Source organism: Lissotriton vulgaris, chromosome 2_2, assembly GCF_964263255.1.
Source record: "Lissotriton vulgaris chromosome 2_2, aLisVul1.2, whole genome shotgun sequence".
In the NCBI taxonomy this organism is placed as follows: domain Eukaryota; kingdom Metazoa; phylum Chordata; class Amphibia; order Caudata; family Salamandridae; genus Lissotriton; species Lissotriton vulgaris.
In genome coordinates, this window is record NC_141688.1 from 73,360,401 (window position 1) to 73,380,063 (window position 19,663).

The window sequence follows — 19,663 nt, forward strand, 5'->3', positions numbered from 1 at the left end:
GGCTGGGAGGAAGGGTTTAAGTTTCCTCAGGGTGTTGATTTGGTAGTTCGCTCCCTTAGTTGCCTTGCTGATATGTTGCTGCATGTTGAGATTGGTGTCGAGTGTTATGCCTAAAGATTTTGCTGAGTCCACAATGGTGGGTTGGACATTGAGTGCAGTTAGGTGTTTAAGCCAAATTTGAGTGGTAGAGATCTTCGCGGGAGGTGAGATCAGAAGGAACTCTGTTTTCAGAGCATTGAGTTTGAGATGATTATCGGCAAGCCAGGATTGGGTGCTTCTGATCGTTGAGTTCAGGAGTAAAATGTCTTTGGGGGATTGTAATTTGAGATATAGTTGGGTGTCATCGGCATACATGTGAAAGAGTACATTGGATGATTGTAACAAGGTGGTGAGAGGTTCCATAACTAGGTTGAACAATGATGGGGATAGGGAGGATCCTTGGGGGATGCCTAACGATACAGGTATTGGCGAGGACATCAGGTTGTTGCTCTTGAATTTCTGCGACCTGTTGTGTAGAAAGGAAGTAAACCACTTGAGAACAGTCACAGATAGACCCATTCTTGTGTTTAAAAGTTCGAGTAAATTCTCATGTTTAACGCTGTCGAATGCTGAAGAGAGATCAAGAAGGATGAGGAGGTAGGTATCATTTTGATCTAAGATCTGAAGGGCGTCGTCAATTATGTGAGTCATAGCAGTTTCTGTGCTGTGTCCTGCTCGGAAGCCTGATTGATGAGCGTTGAGGAGATCAAACTGATCAATTTGTTTAGTCAATTGTAGTTGTGCGCATTTTTCCAAGAGTTTGGCGAGGGTGGGAATATTGGTAATGGGACGGTAATTGTTTAGATCAGATGGGTCGGCTGTAGGTTTCTTTAGTAAAGGTGCGACATGTCCAACTTTGAGGGAGTCAGGGATGGTTCCTTGTTGAAGTGAGCTGTTGATAATTTTAGTCCAGAGTGGAAGGAGCAACGGGGTGAAGTCTTTGACAGCGTTAGCAGAGAGGGGGTCCATGAGATGATTGGATGGTTTCAAGGTGCTGAGCAGTTTGCCAATTTCTTCTTCAGAGAAGGTGTTAAAGGATGACCATGTAGCATTGTTTTTTGGTTCAGTGGGTGCTACGCAGTGGGGTTTAAAGTAAAGGCTTGCGTCAATGAGGAGATCACTCTTTATGTTGTCAGTTTTTTGGAGAAAGAAAGCAGCAAAGTCTTCACAGGAGGGTGCTTCGCACATAGTGCTGAGTGGTTGGGGTTGTTCCTTGGATTGTGTTCTGATTAGCTCAAACAGTTTTCTCGGACGGTTTTTTTGCTTGGTCGAGCTGGAGGCTGAAGAAGTCTGATTTTGTGCGCTTTATTTTCCTGAAGTAGGCGTTTCTCTTTTTCTTCAGGGTTTTTAGGTGCAGTGCAGAGGGAGCTGATCTCCAGGTGCGCTCTGCCATTCGCATAGCTCGTCTGTCCTCATTGAGGCTCCCGTCGTACCATGGATTGGAGATTTTGCGGAGACTCTTTTTAGCTGCATGGGTGCAGCCTCATTAATTATTGAGGTCATGGCGTTGAGATTGTGGTCAGTCAAGGATTGGACGTCCGTAGCGCCGGTAGGAGGGAGTAGGAGGCCGCAGCTGTTCGAGGGTAGGGAGTTTGGGTTGAGTTTTTTCAGGTCTCTTTTCCAGACTTTAGGCTTGGAGGATTGAACCGTGTTGAGTTTGACTTTTTCATTGATGAAGAATGTGACAATATGATGATCTGACCAGTCACAGGGTTGGATAGACTCAAGTTGGATAGCGTCCTCTTTGGAGATGATAAGGTCTAGGATAGAGCCTTTCTCGTGGGTCGGGCTGTTGCATAATTGTGTGAGGTCAAGGGCGTTGAGGAAATTTTTAAGACTATTTACCACTGCATCATTGTGATCGTTCCAGTGGAGGTTGAAGTCACCAAGGTATATTTGGGTGAGCTGTCGTCCGGAATTGGTTGAGATCATATCCATGATTTGTTGGGCGAAGGTGAGGTTTTCCCTGGGTGGGTGGTAAATGCTGTGAAGAGAGCATATCGGTTTACCCTCACTGATAATATCGAGGCAGATGTATATAAACGAAGATCTCTTGGCTTTGTCAGCAGACCCATACCTTAGTGCCTTTATGGAAGTTTTACATCATAGGAACAGCACAGCTCTTCTCCTTGGAAAGGTCTCCCTCCAAGTGTTAAGGAGACTCATAAGTCCTATTTCAAAATAATCACTCATTTGAGATAGATGAGTTCATAAAAGTTAAATCTAAATTAATTCTGTTAAATAAAATTACTTGGGTATTTGAAACAGTGACTACTGTCATATAATCTTTTTCCTATCAGAAAATAGCTAGTTTAGTTGCATATAAAATAGAGGCGATGTGTTATAAGCCTATAATGTGGGGTACTTGAGAACTGTTTTATTCTCTCCCCATGCTTCAAGGCTAGAAAGCTGATCCTTAAGACTGTATTTGGGAGGAAGCACACTGACCAGCTTGTAGGCAATAACCTCGCTACTCATGAGAAACTAAATTGCGATGGCAATCCCTTTGGTCCAATTGACGTGAGTTGTACTGACATAGAAACAGTTGGAGGGCAAGATAAACTGGCTGTCTGAGCTTGCAGTTTTTTATAGGGTTCAAAATATTGTTGATTAGGGAACCTTGAGGGCATTCTCAGATGTTTTCAAGGAAGCTTTAATGATCACCATAGTTGGGGAGGAGCCATGGGTCACATATCTATGGAGGGGTTTTTAATTTCCTATATGTATTTTACAATGATAATTCATGTGAATGCAATGAAGTGCTTTCTTTGCTGTACTGTATATTATTTTATTTTAAATTTGACGTGTATCTGAATAATTATGTTGTAAACTTTAGTGATAAATATGTAAGATGAACTGTTGTATCTAAAAAACAATACATTAAAAAAATAGATCCAGTTTGAGGGGAAAGCACTATTGTGGCCATGCTGACATGATTTCTGTTGATAGATTACACTATCCTTGACTGCATTTTCTGCGAAGTTACCCGAACGTACTACATCCTGGATGTTATGTGTTGGAGGGGCCATCCTGTGTACGATTGTCAGGTAATCTATTGTTTTATAGGAAGATTGGGTGTGGGGAGATGGGGTTAAGGACTGTTCTCGCATCTCACCTTTTGACGTAGATTGTAAGATTACTCCGGTGGCTGTTTTCCCATCAATATACTCTACCTCTTATCCTTGATTTCCACACTCGCAACACTGTCTTCCCCATCCAGCCTATCATACTTGTAAAAGGGTATATAAAGAATTACCACAATTGATTTAAGATTGATATAAATCTTAAATCAAGTATGTGTTTTTGAATTTTATTTAAGGAGCTTTTTTTTGGTAATGATTTGAATAATTATATGCAATAAAACAAATTTTTTTTTAAACCTTTATTGGAGCATTCATAAAATACAAGTATGGGCCTACAACCGCAGGGGCCGGCCGCTAAACATAATTAACAACACAGCTCATCAGCCGACAACCCTGAGGTCCGGCAGCGATTCAGGATAGAACTTGTATTAGAACGTGTGAATAAGTCACAGGATATAATAGAGGTTTTTTTTTAAATATATTATCTAAATAAACGGATCAGGTGCCATACAATCAAACAGGAGGATACGGGGACAGGCCGAGAAACAGAATATACATCAAGAAACAGCCATATGTGGGACTCTGGCACCAATACTTATGAATCAGAGTAAACAGCAATACGATATACATTTTCGTGAGCGCCAGTTCCCAGGGCCTGCCCACCCGGAAGTCCGACTAACGTAAGAAGCATGGGCACTAAATTCCAGAAAACAGTGAAATCAAAATAAAGCACAAACCATACTGATCCTAAAGGAAAGAAACAGAAAGGAGAAAAAGGCCATAGATAATAAAAAAGGCAAAATAAAAAACCCCTCCAACCCCCACCCTACACCCCTGCCGATGGCTATAGCCTAACCCCACTAGCAGCGTGTCTGTCGCCCCAAGTAACTAAAACCCTAAAGGAAGGAAAAAGAAGAATGGAGGAGGGCCTATTCGCATGTGCTCCCAGCGCCTTAGTCCCCCCGCCAGAAACAGGCACTCCCTATCGCAACAAGACGGATGTAGAGCGACCCTTATAAAAGAAATTAGGGGGCACCGTGATACACCACCCAGCCTCTTAAATCAAACAATTGCAGATCGAATGTCCATAATAGCCATTCCAAACCGTCCCAATTTAATTGATCTCAACCTTGACCCTTTCGAAACAGCACACGAACCCTCCCCAGCGAGACCCAAAAGCACACAAACGAGTCATAGAGGAGAAGGAAGTCATCAAGAGTCAATCAGTTACCACTTGTAGCTAGTAAGTCCACGAGAACTTCAGGCACAGAAAGTCTCCCTCTCCTAGCTGGACAGTCCGGAAGTTTCTTGCCCCGGGGTCGTAACATCTCCGAAAAGGGAGGAGACGACCACAAGATGAGAGAAGAGTCTACAACACAAGTCTCCGAGGGGGGGGAACGCCATTCGATACCTCCAAAGTCAATAGTGTAGGAAGGTGCGATGGTACACTCACGACCTCGGGGACACCATCTTCTAGGGCACCATCCGATGGTTCCAATACTCACTCCCCCACGGGGTCCTCGCACAGAGTCAAAATGGCCGCGGCTTGAACGGCTGCAGATTGCTGTTCTAACAGTGGGGCACGGTCAGGCACCACAAGTAGCATCCCAGATAGGCTTGCATCCATTTTAGTCAATAAAACATCCACTTGTGAGTGAAACGCCCAAAGTTCTGCCAATATTGACCTCAGCGATAGCTCAGACACCGTTCGATCCCTAGTCTCAGGCCCGATACCAATCACAATCACCCCCCGGGTGAATCTGGCATCTCCGGGGGGAGCAAACAGGATCACGAAAGGGCAAGCGTGGACGGTGACCCGTCGTTCTCTACAGACGCGTTCACCCGGCCTAACGCCGCAGGCCGGGGTTCCGACCCGCCGAAACCCGGCGGGAACCAACACCGGGTCCGTGGGGCGGGGACCCCCACCCACAGTCAGTAGAAAGCAAGGTCACCTCTCCATCAATGCTGAGCAAAGAAAACAATTGCCGCCAAATTCGGGCACAAAAGAAGCCTCCACTACGATTGACCGGACCATGCCTGGGTCACTCAGCCGATGTTGTTGCACTGCAGCCTGGCCTTGCAGATACTTGAGGCCCCGGCTTCACCACTGGAATAGGCCACAATCTTCAGCTCGATGTAACTTCGTGAAACCAGCCGATAAAATATTTGGGATTTCAACATCGGAATGAGAACCAGTTCATTCACGCACGGGCTGGGCGTAAAATCAGGATAATGTACAGGATCTTGTGGCGGGGTACGGAGGTCGGCGGAGCCGGGAGCCTAAACAGCCATCTTGTTTGCCGTCGTAGCTCCTCCTCCACGCAATAAAACTATTTATTCATTTATTATTACTATTAAAAGGAGGTTTATTCTGGAAATAAACAATAATATTTATGAAGGGTCTCATCCCTATTTAGCTGTCCTGCCTCAACCAGTTTCACTTATCCTCTTGTGTTACTTTTATTTATTTTTTATTTTTTTGTTTACCTTTTAAGGTCTCGCCTGGCGAAAGCAGCGCATGCGTTACTCTCGCCATGGAGAGGACCTTTTGTAATCGATTCAGCCAAAGCTGAAAGCACAAGCGTGGAGATGTACAAAGATTGCTGCTTTCGCTATTCACAAAGGTAAACATGCACACTTCGGGACAAAAAATTTACGCCCATGTGGACAGCCTGACGGCTATCTTTGTACTTAAATTTTGTCCGTCCGCGTGCATGTTTACCTTTGTGAATGGCGAGAGCAGCCATCTTTGTACATCTGCACACGCGTGCCTGCCCAGCCCCCTCTCCTTTAATCTGTTTACTGACGCCGCGTGCTCTCCTCTCAGCCTCGCGAAGCGTCCTTGGCCTGGCCAGTCAGGTTCAGCACTCCCCCCCCCCCCCCCCCCCCCCCCCCCCCAACCCAACCCCACCCCCACCCCTCCTCTCCCATTTGGCGTTTGTTCGCTCGTGGAACCGTAGAGTTCCCTGCCCCTGACACACCTCTTGCTGATCCCTGGTTTTTCGCATTAAATCCAGGCACATTGTATTCTATTCCCGCATTCCTCGATCTTAATGTAGGTGTCAAAATCACAGAGCACACTGCTCACTGCAGTGCCTTGACTGGCTGTGGGCGCTGTGCGCGACTGGGATGAGCCACTGTATGCTGCGGGTCCATATCCTAACTAAATCAACGGGGTCGGAGTTCAGGTGACACAAACGGGAAGTAGCAGAGGAAGCCGCATTCTGTAACCTTTTATTTTAAATGACTCTGGCTATTTTTGGAAATTCAAGTAACAATCCCCAGAATTGCGACAACAGCACCTGTTTAACAATACAAAGCGCTTTGCTAAAACATGGCAGATGGTGGAAACTTCATAAACAAGCACCTGATCAAATATTCCCTCTATTGTATTAAGACCCTTCCAATGTGTGAGATTGAAAGAGAGATTATGTGCACACCGTTGGAGCACCCACCATCACAATGACAGTCCTATACAGAACTTAAACATATAATGAAAAAAGCACAGGTGCACCATAAATTGAGGTATCCAAATACAACACAATAATTGTAAAGGCAAAAATAGTAACGTCCAGAGGTCTGATTTCTTTGATTGGTTTATTTATCAATAGTAGAAAAACGAACAGCCGACGCGTTTCGTCCTGGAAAGGACTTCTTCAGGGCTGCATTTACAAAGTCAAACACATAAACATACAGTTAAAATCATGGACTATTGTACAGCTCAGCCGAGTAGACATAGTCACAAATTTAAAAGAATACATTTACTATGAATCTATTGTTAGAAACAGTCTTAGTTTGCTAAAATCCAAAGTTTCTTAAATTCATCTAAACATGGCTTAACCCCAAATGGGTCAAAGTGTGAACAGGTACTAAAACATGTACAATATCATAAACTTATCATAGCAGACAGAATCATCGGTAATACGGATGAAGCATGTTTCCAATGTATAACAGAAATAATTTACCAATATGTCCAAAGGTAACAACATAAAACCATAGACAATCATGCTTTGCTGGGAAACGCAGAAAAGAGAGAAAATGACAAGTGAGATCACATACGGTCGCCACCATAAAATTAAATATAAAAGATCTGATGACACCTACCAAGCATAGGAGATACATTTGTTGTGCAGTGTGCATGGTCCTATATTGGAGACCAAACAGTCGGAATGGATTTCACTGTCTATGAGAAACTGTGGGAGACAAAGATAGGAAAAAGTAAAGAAAAGATAAGAGATATAAATGCATGACACAAGACCCAGGAGTAATTAAAAGTCAGGAAGAGAGAGACAAAGGAACTTAGTGGATATACATCTAAGGTTACCCTATCTGACATACTATTACAAAAATACTGGTCACAGGTGATTGAAAAGAAAAATATATAAAGAAGGCGAAACTCACTTATAAGTGTCAAAACTACTGAAGATCTGAAGTATTGCGATCCTCCAGGATGGACATCTAACTGGGCTAAATGGTAAGCTGTGAGGGAAGAGGTATATGTGTGAAGAGAATGATATTGTTCACATAATCAATACCTGTCTGTAATAAACAGAAAAGGTAAAAATATTTGCCAAATTTTACATTCTAAGCCTAGGAACAGATCAGGCAAGGATATTTACCATATTTTGCATTCTATGCATAAGACTATTCAATTATGTCCTTCCCTGTATAAAGTTAACTCATCTATCATTTAGGGAGAGTATACAGAAAACTCATAAATGATGGCTTACCTAAATAAAGCTATTATGCATACGATAAGGAAAATGTAGATCCAATCGTAAGCTGATCATTAGTGAAGATGCACCAATCTCAGGGGTGTGCACCTTAGTTCTGAGAAAGAAAGGAAGGAAAAATAATAGAAAAATTATGCATCAATGTTAGATATAAAGGAGCGGAGGAAGGAAAGTAACTGCCAAGTGCACAATGCAATTTAAAATCTAACGCAAAATAATCACCTGAAAGTCTCCAACTGGACCTTGAAATATAACTAGCGGTCAGCAGCAAGAAGATTCCTTATTTCTCCGACATATTTCTACATATAAAGAAAAAGAAAAAAGCGGAGAAAAAAAGGTGGGGTTATAGTATTAGTTCCCACAACTTCAAAGGTACAACTAATAAGTATTTAAAAAAGGCGCTAAGAGCATTATGAAGTAGAAGCCTCCCATAGGGATAAAGTAATACCCAAAATGTGAGATAAATAAACTGTCAATGGGTGAATGGGATAAGGATAAATATTAATGTTTACATAGAAAAAAATATATATATATTTATAGTTCACTTAAGATATATTAATATACAAGTTTGTTGGCAAATATTGTCCACAACTTAGATATTAGAAGGATTCCAGATTAGAACAAACACCTATAGACAGGAATCAGAGAGGACAACCACCACTAGTACAGAACACATGCATCCAAAGGAGCATGGTAAGCCTAGTACTGGCTAGCTCGGAGATAGGTTGGAGAAGTGCCCGCTGGTCTTACCGTGAGAATTGTTTTCAAGAATCCGAGCCCAGATGTCTTGTCTCCTCAGTCCGTATAGCGCCTGATGGAGAACAAGCATTTCCACACTCTTATTTATACTAGGTATAATTGCTTAATTGGGTACACCTGGGTCGTTCCGAGCATAGATCTAATAAACACGGGTGTTATATGGCGGCGGCCATATTGGAATGATGTAAATAACCTATAAATACGTGTAATCGGGCAGAGTTATGCTCGTGAAAACAGAGAGGAATTGTTGTCACACCTAGAGTCTATTGCTAGGTATGTATGTTGCCTTAATATACTTAACAAATGGGTATAAGATATCAGTAGTATGACGGAACACAAACACCCCAAATGTTCATGGCGGCCATATTGGATAGGTTCAGAAGCGATAGATATTACGGCGGCCATCAACGTATCTCGTTCCTACACTATATTCAATAGAATGTAGGGGAAAGTACAGAAAAACTGGCGCCAGGTGTTTTTCGCCACCATTAAAGTCATTTAGAGACTTATGTCATATATAAACGTATTTACAAGGGAAGAGTGCCAATCCATTAGATAAAGGTGCGAAAAAAGTGCGAAAAATATATATAAAGAAAAGCAGCAATAGATTCAAAAATTTAAAATAAACATGTTGTTATATTAAAATACTTGTAATATCAGTTAAAGTATACTTCTTGTTGTCGATCATAACCAAATGGTGTAAGACCTCATCTGAAAGCACATAGTCACGGCGGCCATATTGTAGAGGGGAATGCCTAATAGCAGAACATAGCATCTATATAGGTGCAAGGGTTGTGGTCAAGAAAGTAGGGAATAGGTATAAATATATCCTATAACTGAACCAACATCAAGAAGCACAGAGGATATTGGTTCTAAATCATCAAACAAAAGTATGTGAATATAGCATGTCGAATAGATCTTGAATAGATGTAAGGCCTAATAATTGTAAACTGACCAAAGCAGCTCAGGTAAAAAGAAATTGCATTACTGTAGGTCATAAAGGAAGACTAAATAGGGAGAGTATTGAAAAGGGAATATGTTAGAGTGGTATTAGAATTGTGGTGTGTAAAAGCTTGGATCTTGGTGGTGTGACCATATTAGAAAGAAATCACTTGTCTCAGGCGAAAAGCAAAAGTCTAGAAGACCAGGATGTACTAAAGAGGTAAAAAAAGGTATAGAAACATATAAGTATAAACGTGAATGTACACATATGTTGAGATAATATAACAAGTTTCGAGAATATCACAAATATATAATTAGAGAAGAGGAGTCTGCAAAGAAAGTCTAGTAATCAATACATGAGACATCTCTTATTTTCCACAGACATGACTCTACCAACATAGGTAAGAGAAATCATCAGACAATATGAGGACATTGCCACAGTGAAGTATACAAAACATCTACTACCAGCAGGTATGCAAGGAGGAAAAAGTACTTCAATGTACTTTAGACATTTGAACAGACATGTGGGAGAAATTTGAACAATTTATTCCAAAAAATGGTGCATTTCATCATACAAAGCGCTTTGCTGGAGGGTGGCACATGGGGAGGTGAGGGGACTCGAGCTGAGTGGACCCTGGAGGGGTGTCGGGGGAGGGGTGAGGGCTTTCAAGAGGAATGGAGGAAGGGGCCATGCAGGAAAGGACGGGCAAGTGTCATAGTCACAGCAAACAAAGGTTGTGATGCCTCAGTTTCTTTTTTTTAAAATTATTTTTGCAAAGGCATGATTTGCGGAGCAAAATCTCAGGAAAACTCACTTCATTTTCTAGCATAAGTAAGATATTTTTTCCCCGGCTGAAGTTTTATGACTGGTGAGTGCTTGTAGTGAAGAAGTGCTTTTTTTCTCTGCATTACATGTCACTACCCAACTCTAAACCATTCCCAAAGACCCAAACAAGGTTATAAAACCGATTTTCTGGGCCACTGGAATTGTGCGTTTGTGCAGCTGTGGCTTTACATATTTGAGCATTTCCCACATTTGCCATATAATACATCCTCTGTTGCAACATTTTCAGATTCTAACAAAAAAATGTTTCTACCTCAAACGGATCAAAAGTTACTCAGATGCAGCCACACCTGCTGCTGCACAGTGGAAACCCCTTTGCAAACGTTTACTGGACACCTTTAGTTGCTTATTGTAACATTTGGGTATACAACTTGTACTAATTGCACAGACGTTTTACCGTGTAAAAATCACAAAATAATGAAATGATATGATCGCAAAATATGCCACAATGCACTGCATAGTTGTCATTTTCCTCCTGAATAATCTAGTCAACTCTGCCAAATAATTTGTCCCTCTCTGCCACATAATTTGCCTCCCCTCCCCTGTTGCCTAGTTGCAGTGGAAGCTCTGTATGAACTAACTGATGACCTTGCACACCCTCAAAAGAGGGTAATTTAAAACGAATAAACAGTTTAAACAGAGCTAATACAGTGACAATGTCTGAAGTGAACATTTAGCGATGACTCACTGCAGTAATGGCGGCACCATTTATAATATGTTTATGCAGCGCAACGGTTATTACTGTTACTCTAGGTATGTGTGACCTTGGACAAGCGGAAGGGATGTCGCCAATGTTAGCCATTTCTAATGCACTCCAGGTGCAGAGCTTCAAAGCCATTGACCACAGCAGAGACAGGACAGGAGCACATGGCAGGAGTCAACATAAGCGGGGAGATATATATAATGCATTAAGAGCACTGCTGAGAGCTTTCTACTTCCTGGCTCCAGCGCGCGGAGAGGGCAAATCGGATTTCAAGGGCCAGGTTCATCCATTGCCCAGAAACGCACAGTGCGCTTTTATCTTTCACGACTCGGGCCAGTCCGCAAATCGCAAACAAATTTAATGTAGATAACATTAAGGGTGCCACTGCAAGAGAGATTGCGGACAGACAGAGGGCCACAGGAAATGCCTAGGTAAAAGGTTTCAACTTCTTGTTAACTCCGTTCCAGACCAGTGTTGCAGGAAATAAAGTATTTTTTGTCTGTCACCCCATACTAGTTTTTAACAATTGACTAATATTTTTTCACAAAGAAACATTCATGTTCATGGCCAAAAGGTGTTTCTTTGCGGCTCAAACCTGCCCTGTCAAAAGGTAGGATTGGCAAATACATTGCGCGCCTACTTATACCGCTTCATGCCTCTTCTTTTAACCACTCTACACTTTTTGCCTCAAAATCTAATTCTTGTAGGTTACTCTTCATCCATCCTTTCTGCCTTTCTCACTGTTTTCCTAGTTTTCACTTTCCTCTTCTTTCTCACAATTTTGCTTTTCTCTCTCTAGGTGAGAAAGTCTGAGGTGCAAAATAAGTCTTGGCCCCCAAAATGAGTGTTCATGCCCACCACCCGCAACCACTGGCACAAATTAATACTGACTTATCTTGCACAATATCTGCCGTCAATACCCACAGATTGTGGGAGCTTTCAAAATTCCTGGATTTGCTCTGTAGTGTAGCACCAAGAGGTGTCCCTTTTAACAGTGAGACGCTTGATGTTCAAGCCTCTCTGAGATGGTGGCTGGAATTACAAGTGCCACGGTGCCAATGTGTGTGTTCAGGAGTACACAAATTATTGGTCACATTGTTTTCAGATAATACAGCACCTATAGTCTGTGGCTGGAGGTCTATTTATGTATTTAAACATTTAATTTTTAGCATTATTCACAATATAGCATTATAGCCTGCTACTAAGGCTATGCCCCGGTTGACGGCTGTAAAGCAAACGAGCCATGGTGCACAGGCATTCAGACGGCGCCTGTTCCCAGCACTTCCCCCTCCTCTCCTATTTGTTAATCTTTTGCCTTGTTTTTACGGGGGGTGGCGCTTCCTCGCATGTTGCGGATTCACCCTTCTTTTTTAGGTCTCGCCTAGTCAATACTTAGGGGCATGTTCACATTAAATGTTGAAGATTATGTAGTGTTTGTTTCATACAGGGGTTATCACTTGCACGCTGTGGCCTCCTGCTAGCACTGCTTTGCCCACAATTACTCCAAACCCTGCACGTGTTATTCATTTACTCTACCCCTCCCCTTAGCACACCTTTGCTCGTCTTTTACAAATAAAGAGGTGTAAATGCTATTCATTCTGCATGCTAGCCTGCCTTTGAACTTTTTCTCGGATTACAAAATGCTTTACTCCAATTTAGGAACCAGCATACTGCTCTGCTCCAACTCAGCCACCACGTAACTCGCTACCATCTGTTTCCAACTCTACTCTCTAACTCCACCTTTCCACATCAACTCCCACCATCTACTCCGCTAATGCCCTCAGCCCACCTTATCCTTGTCACTCCATCACCTTCTCTACAGCTCAAAACGTACAAATTGTTGCCCCAGAACACCACCTAATTTCTTACACCCCTTCAAACCAATGAACACACAACCTCAACAGTGATCGTAGACCTATTTATTCAGTTCCCTACCAATTAACTAAAAACCTACAACTCTGCCCTCACTTCCTGATGTAAATAATTAATTTACTCTCTTAATTTCTATGCAGATAAGTACTTAATCAATAATAACTCAATCGAAATGAAGGAAAACAGAGTCCGTGGTGTAAGAGTTTCTAAGGGTTTTATTCCTCATAAAGGAATCAGGATATCATGTTCTGACCACCACACAGGATGTCAGAAGGGATAGATGAGCGCGCTGTCGTTTATTGACAATACATAGCTTATATACTTGATTTACATCATAATGTTCAATGTAAGAGGCGTAACAGCTGAGAGAAGACAAGATAACAGTATACACGTGGTGCTAGTACATCATCAAGAGGCGTAAACTAGGCGTGAACTAGGGTGTGTGCTAGAAACGTCACTGATAGGTGACGCAAGTGGGTGGCACCAAGGGGTGGTGCTAACAGAATGTTGCAATGTCAGCAGAAATCGGAAGCTTGGATGCGCGCGCAGCTGCATGACGTGTGATAGACGGGGTGCAGGGGACTTGACATTTACACTGGCGGAAAGAGACAGAAGTCTGGCATGTCAGATCAACTTGTGCTTCTATCATATCTGATATCTGATGTTTAGGAACTAAGCTATCTGGGCAGAAAGGTCTCTAGAGCAGAAGCTATTCTATACTTGCTGTGAGTGCGTGTATAAGCGCCTGAGTGTCTGTATGAGAAGCGTGGGGGCATGGGGCCTTCCATGGAAGCATGGCAACAGAGGCTATGAATTACTTGCATAAAGACAGGTCGGCCCTTTAGCCCTGTAGCTGAGGAAGGATGTTTACTGAAGCTAGCAGGCTGGAATGTATCTTCGGGGAGGAAAACAGATAACTCGAAGATTATAGTCAATCTTGGCAGGCAGCAGGCTGAGCTGAGCACGGAGGGCCGCGCTAGAAGTAAGTCAGAGTTCACGGGTACGGGGGCTGCTTGGGCAGAGGCCCTCGCAGTCAGAAGCCAGAAAAGAGGCTCGGTGGCAGAGATTCAGGGCCTACTTTCAGCCAGGCTGAAAAACGTAGGAGTACACTTCAAAAAGACGTTGGCATAGCATACTTAGGAACGGACCATCAAACCCATTCATGGTGGGTCTGAAAGAGGACAAGTTAACGTTGGACGCAAATGTATTTGCGTCTTCATAGCTGGTACAGGAGGGAAGTTACATGCACTTTTAACTCGTACATGGAGTCGGTGGGGTACTCGCTAGGGAACACAACATGACCATAAAATTTATATTACCTCATTCCCTCCTTGTTCCCTACGGACCCTTCATGATATATCGATCCTCATAAATCGATCAGTTTGTTCTTGTAACATTATATGTTCGTCTTTCTTTCTTTGACTGTTTGAGAGGCAACTGGAATGCTCAATGCAGGATGTGGCACACAGTCCACATATCGCTGGCCCACACTGCAGGCACAGGCAACAACTGAATACTATAACAAGGCCAATGCCTAGGAAGGATAAGATCTTCCATCCCCAAGCTGTTAACGTAGTCCAGAACCAACCGGACCAAGTCCAGGTGCCTGGATTCTGATGTATCTGATTTGCAATTTTATGTAAACGGGTGATAGCTTGATAGACAGATGGTGCGTTTTGTGGAATGAAAACACAGCAACTTGACCCGATGACCTTACAGGCTCCACCTCTATCTGCCAAGATGACGTCAATCACAAGGCGATTTTGAAGGACAACAGTCCGTATAGCAGACTGCTCCTCTGTTAAGTTACCTAGAGCGGAGGCAGTTTCGTTCACTACTGCTTCGAGTGTTCTCGTTAATCTGCGTATTAATTTACTGTTTTGGACAGGCCCTAGGAAGAAAAAGAATCCTTTATTGAAATCAGTGTACTGTTCCCATGCCGTTTCTGTGTAGTCGACAAGGGGAATATCTCTTTTGGGTCTATTCGGTGCTAGATTCGTATTTCTATGGTAATCAGGGGGAGCTAGAAAAACAGGTGGCAGGAGGAAGGCAATGTAACAGGTACCATCCCAATCTGGAGGCAAACGTATGTATGCGGTATGACCACAAACAAAGTAGGAATGACTGATAGCTTTAAAGGACGATTTACCATGGTCACTGAACTCGACCACAGTAGTGCATTTACTATGACCTACGTGTACTGAACCTTTCTTGCTAACACATAATTCACCTGTGACTGGTAGTACTAACATATGGGGCAGAACTGGAGCAGTTTCAGATTCAACAGTGAGGATCATAAGGCTAATTGTGTAATTACCTAATCCATATACTTCATTTTCTAGATCAGTTCCTATTCGAGTGGGAAGTCCCTCTTTATCAGGATAACAGACGTTGAGCAGGACTAAGTTCAAGTTTCCCCAAACCCAGCCCCCATCGAAAACAGCAATATCAGGATCTAAAGAATTAATTATTTTAAACCATGCTCCACAGGAGCCATTGTGAGTGAATGGGTACGGAAAGAGAGGCAGAGCTCCCTTGTAATTCTGGTAGGGAGGGAGTCGGCCACATATCCAACAGTCTGTAGCATTATTTGTCTGATGGGAATGGTGTAACATACTAATGAATGTATTGTTGCGCAGCGCAAGTCTGTAAAAGAGTTCATGTGCGGGAAGTTCACTAAAAGTGTGTTCAGCAGAGACATTGTAAGCAGATTGTTCACGCCTGAAAATAGGCCAGTACATAGGAAGCAGAATGCTGGCAATAATAATTAGAATACTCAGAATAAACATGATTATTAGTGTCACTATGCAGTGACTACGAAGTGATTTGCAATATGTTCTTCTCTTTTCCTCTCTCTCTCTAACTCGATCTAGGGGATACATGTCAGAAACTATTTAACCGATTCACCTAGGGGAGGACTTAAACAATTAAACTGTCTGACTTGCTAGATCGAAGCTTCATACGGTAAAGTTCTTGAGGAGTCTTTTCTCTTTTAGGCACAGTAACGTCTTGTGCTTCAACACAGTCTTTGGTGGGGGTGGACGAGTCAGAGTCCTGTTTCAGTCCGTTTTTTAGTTCATTGCATAGTTTGATGTGACTCGTGTGGACCCACCCCTTTCTCCCCTCGATTTTCACGGCGGTCCTGGTGGTAAGCAGAACGGTCTTTGGAGACTTCCAGCGGGGCTCCAGCGGACTTTTCCGGTCGAAATTCCGGACGAGTACCAGGTCCCCTGGACGGACCTCATGCGCCTTTACATCGGTGTTGTCAGGGAAGGCTGCGGCAACCTGTGAACGACATGATTGGAGTGCAGACATCAAGGAGGCAAGGTAATCTGTCAACATGTTACAATCAATATCAGTGATCTTTTTCGGAACGGGCGTCCCCCACATATTCGGCGGTCTGCCAAAGACCACTTCGTACGGGGATAGCCCTGATCTCGAGTGGGCGACCATTCTCATGTAGAATAGTGCCACGGGCAGGGCGACTATCCAGTCGACCCCTTTTTCCTGACAGATCTTGGCAAGACGGATTTTTAGTGTCTGATTATGCCTTTCTACAAGGCCAGCTGCTTCGGGATGTCGGACACAGTGGAACCTCCACTGATATCCTAGCAAGAGGGAAACTTGTCTCATCAGCTCGGACGAGAACGGCTGTCCGTTATCTGAATACACGACACGGGGCAAACCGTACCGTGGGAAGAATTCACGAACCAACTGTCTGGCAGTGGTCGGAGCAGTGTAGTCTGGGACTGGGTATGCTTCGGTCCAGCGGGACAGAGCACAAACAATTACAAGGACATACTTAAATCCTCTACAGCTATTCATCTGGATATAATCCATCTGGAGGACTTCAAAAGGGTGATCGGGAGGATGAAATCCACCTTGCTCAACAGGGACACTTTTACCTGGATTGAACTGACAACAGATCATGCAAGTACGCACTTTCTGTTTTGCTGCTGCTCGTAAGTGTTTGTTGTACCAGAGATTCTGTAAACTGTCTAACATGGCTTTCTCTCCAAGATGGGCAGGACTATGTGCTGTATTTATCATGACTTGAACCATTGAGTCGGGGAGAAACCATATAGATTTTCCCTTCGTCACCCAACCTTGATCTGTCTGAATCCCTCCTAGTTCAGTCCATTTCTTTATCTCCTCTGGAGTAGCATGTGTCTGGATATCAATTACATCTAGGGCGGGATCTCTAACTGCCATACACTGGGTCTGGACTATTGTCTTTGTCACATCAGTAGTCTGGGTGTGAGTCAGTGCTGTATGTTTTGCTGTCTGGTCTGCCAGGTCGTTACCCTGGGAAACAGAATCTGTGACTTTAGTATGTGCCTTACACTTCATGACTGATATGCCCGAGGGCAAATGTATTGCTTCTAACAGTGCTTGAATGAGGGGGCCATGTTGGATCTTGGCCCCATGGGAAGTCAGAAAACCTCGTTCTTGCCAGAGGACTCCGAAGTCGTGTACAACTCCGAAGGCATAGCGGGAATCTGTGTATATGTTAACATTTCTGTTCTTGGCTAGAATACAGGCTCGAGTCAGAGCGATGAGCTCTGCCGCTTGAGCAGACAGTGTGTCAATACGATGTGTTTCTTTAATTTCAGTTTCAGTGGTCACGGCGTACGCGGCCACTAATTCTCCTGTACTTGTTCTCATGCATGAACCATCCACATAAAGTGTCAGGTCTGGATTTGTCAATGGGACATCTGTTAAGTCTCGTCTAGGCTTAGTTACTGCATTAATTATTTCTATACAATCATGCGGAGCTGGATCTGTCATAACTGTAGGTAACAGTGTTGCTGGGTTCAGGATGCTGCAACGTCTGATTTCTATGTGTGGCTGGAATAGTGTTAATTCATAACCTGTCAGTCGTGCTATAGTTAAGTGTTGAGTCTGGGTTCTGTTTAACAAAACCTCTACAGAATGTGGTACTTGAACTGTTAACTGATGACCTAAAACAATTGAATCACTTTGTCTTATTGCTAACGCTGTTGCTGCTACTGACTTTAAGCACGCAGGGAGTGCTTGAGCTACTGAATCCAATGTACTAGAAAAATAAGCACAAGGCTTATGTGAACCTGCTTGGTCTTGAGTGAGGACAGACAACGCTGTGCCATCACGTTCTGTAACAAAAAGTGTAAACGGTTTGCTGTAACATGGTGTCGCTAAAACTGGTGCTTGGCATAAAACTTTCTTTAATTCTTCAAAAGCTTGTGTGTGTTCCTGAGTCCAAGGGAGGACAGTCGAAGTCGCTGCCTCCTGTGTCGTTAACTGGATGAGTGGTTTAGCTAGAAATGCATACTGGGGAATCCATTGTCTGCAGTACGAGGTGAGGCCTATGAAGGCCCGCACTTCCTTTTGTGTCTTGGGTTGCGGCATGTTCACAATTAACTGAATGCGATCGGGAGTGAGCTGTCTCCCCACTTTGGACAGCAAGTGACCCAAGTACACAACTTGCTGAACACAGAATTGTAGCTTCGAAGGAGACACCTTGTGTCCCTTGTCGGCCAGGAAATGTAAAACTGTCAGTGATGCTTTTTCACATTCGGGCTCACTTCGTGCGGTGATCAGCAGATCATCGACGTATTGTAGTAAAGCGGTGTTAACTGGCATTTGAATACAATCTAGTTGTCTTTTCAGTGCTTGACTATAGATGCTGGGGCTTTCTGTGAATCCTTGAGGTGCGCGCGAAAATTTGAAACTGCGTCCATTTAAACAGAATCCGAAGAGATATTGGCTCTCTGGATCAATAGGCACGCTGAAGAAGGCGTTCTTGAGATCAATTACAGTAAAGAACGTTGCTTCTGAATCAATAGCAGTCAAGAGAGATGATATATCGGGGACCACAGGATACTGTGGGATAATGCATTTATTCAATTCTCGAAGATCAATCACCAGCCGATATACTGGCGGTGCATTGGGATCAGTACGTTTAAGAATCGGAATGATGGGTGAGTTACAGATATTGGAGTCGGTCTCGACGACCACTCCTTGGGCAATGAGCTCTTCAATGATTTTCAGTAAAGCCGCTACAGCATCGGGTGGTAACTTGTATTGTCTGATTCTGGGTAATACAACACCTGCCTTGAGGGTAACGCGGTATGGTGTAATGTGCATACATCCTACATCAGTTGGGCCTTTTGCCCACAAGTAATCAGGTACATTTTTCAATCTGACGTCAAACTCACGAAGGACGTAATGACCCTTGAAATCCCGCAGAAAGAGTCTAACCCCCTCCGGGGAGCAGCATATTATAGCTCCTAGAGCCTTCAGTGTTTTAATTCCTAACAGATTTTCCGGACATGATTTTGTTAGTAACAGGTCTGTAACGCGTGATAATGGACCCACAGCCAGGGGAACTGGTTCTGATACTTCATTTACAATAGGTTGTCCTGAAAAACCAAGGGAAACATTTTGTGAGCCTGAGAGGGGTGCCCCTGGAACTTCGTCATGACTTATTGTAGTGCGACTTGCCCCTGTGTCAATTAAAAACTTTCTATCTTTCCCCAATACTTGACTGTGTACATAAGGACCTTCTTGATCTACAGGAATCTCGATAAGAGGCAAGCCACCTTCCCTCTCTAGGCTGTTTCATGTATATCGGGAATATTCGGGGTAAGCAGACTGGGCATACTGGTACATCTGTTGTGAGACTTGCTGAGTTGCAGCAATGGGCTGT

The 19,663-nt window shown here is 43.4% G+C and overlaps 1 protein-coding gene across 2 annotated transcripts in view; it reads left to right on the forward strand.

Moving 5' to 3' along the window:
* SNUPN (snurportin 1) overlaps positions 1-19,663 on the forward strand; it is a 265,706-nt gene that overhangs the window by 113,222 nt on the left and 132,821 nt on the right. For both annotated transcript variants that reach the window (XM_086959302.1, XM_086959303.1), the window contains exon 6: positions 2,989-3,086. In XM_086959302.1, the coding sequence (XP_086815428.1) occupies positions 2,989-3,086 (98 nt within the window). The remainder of the gene's footprint in view (positions 1-2,988; positions 3,087-19,663) is intronic.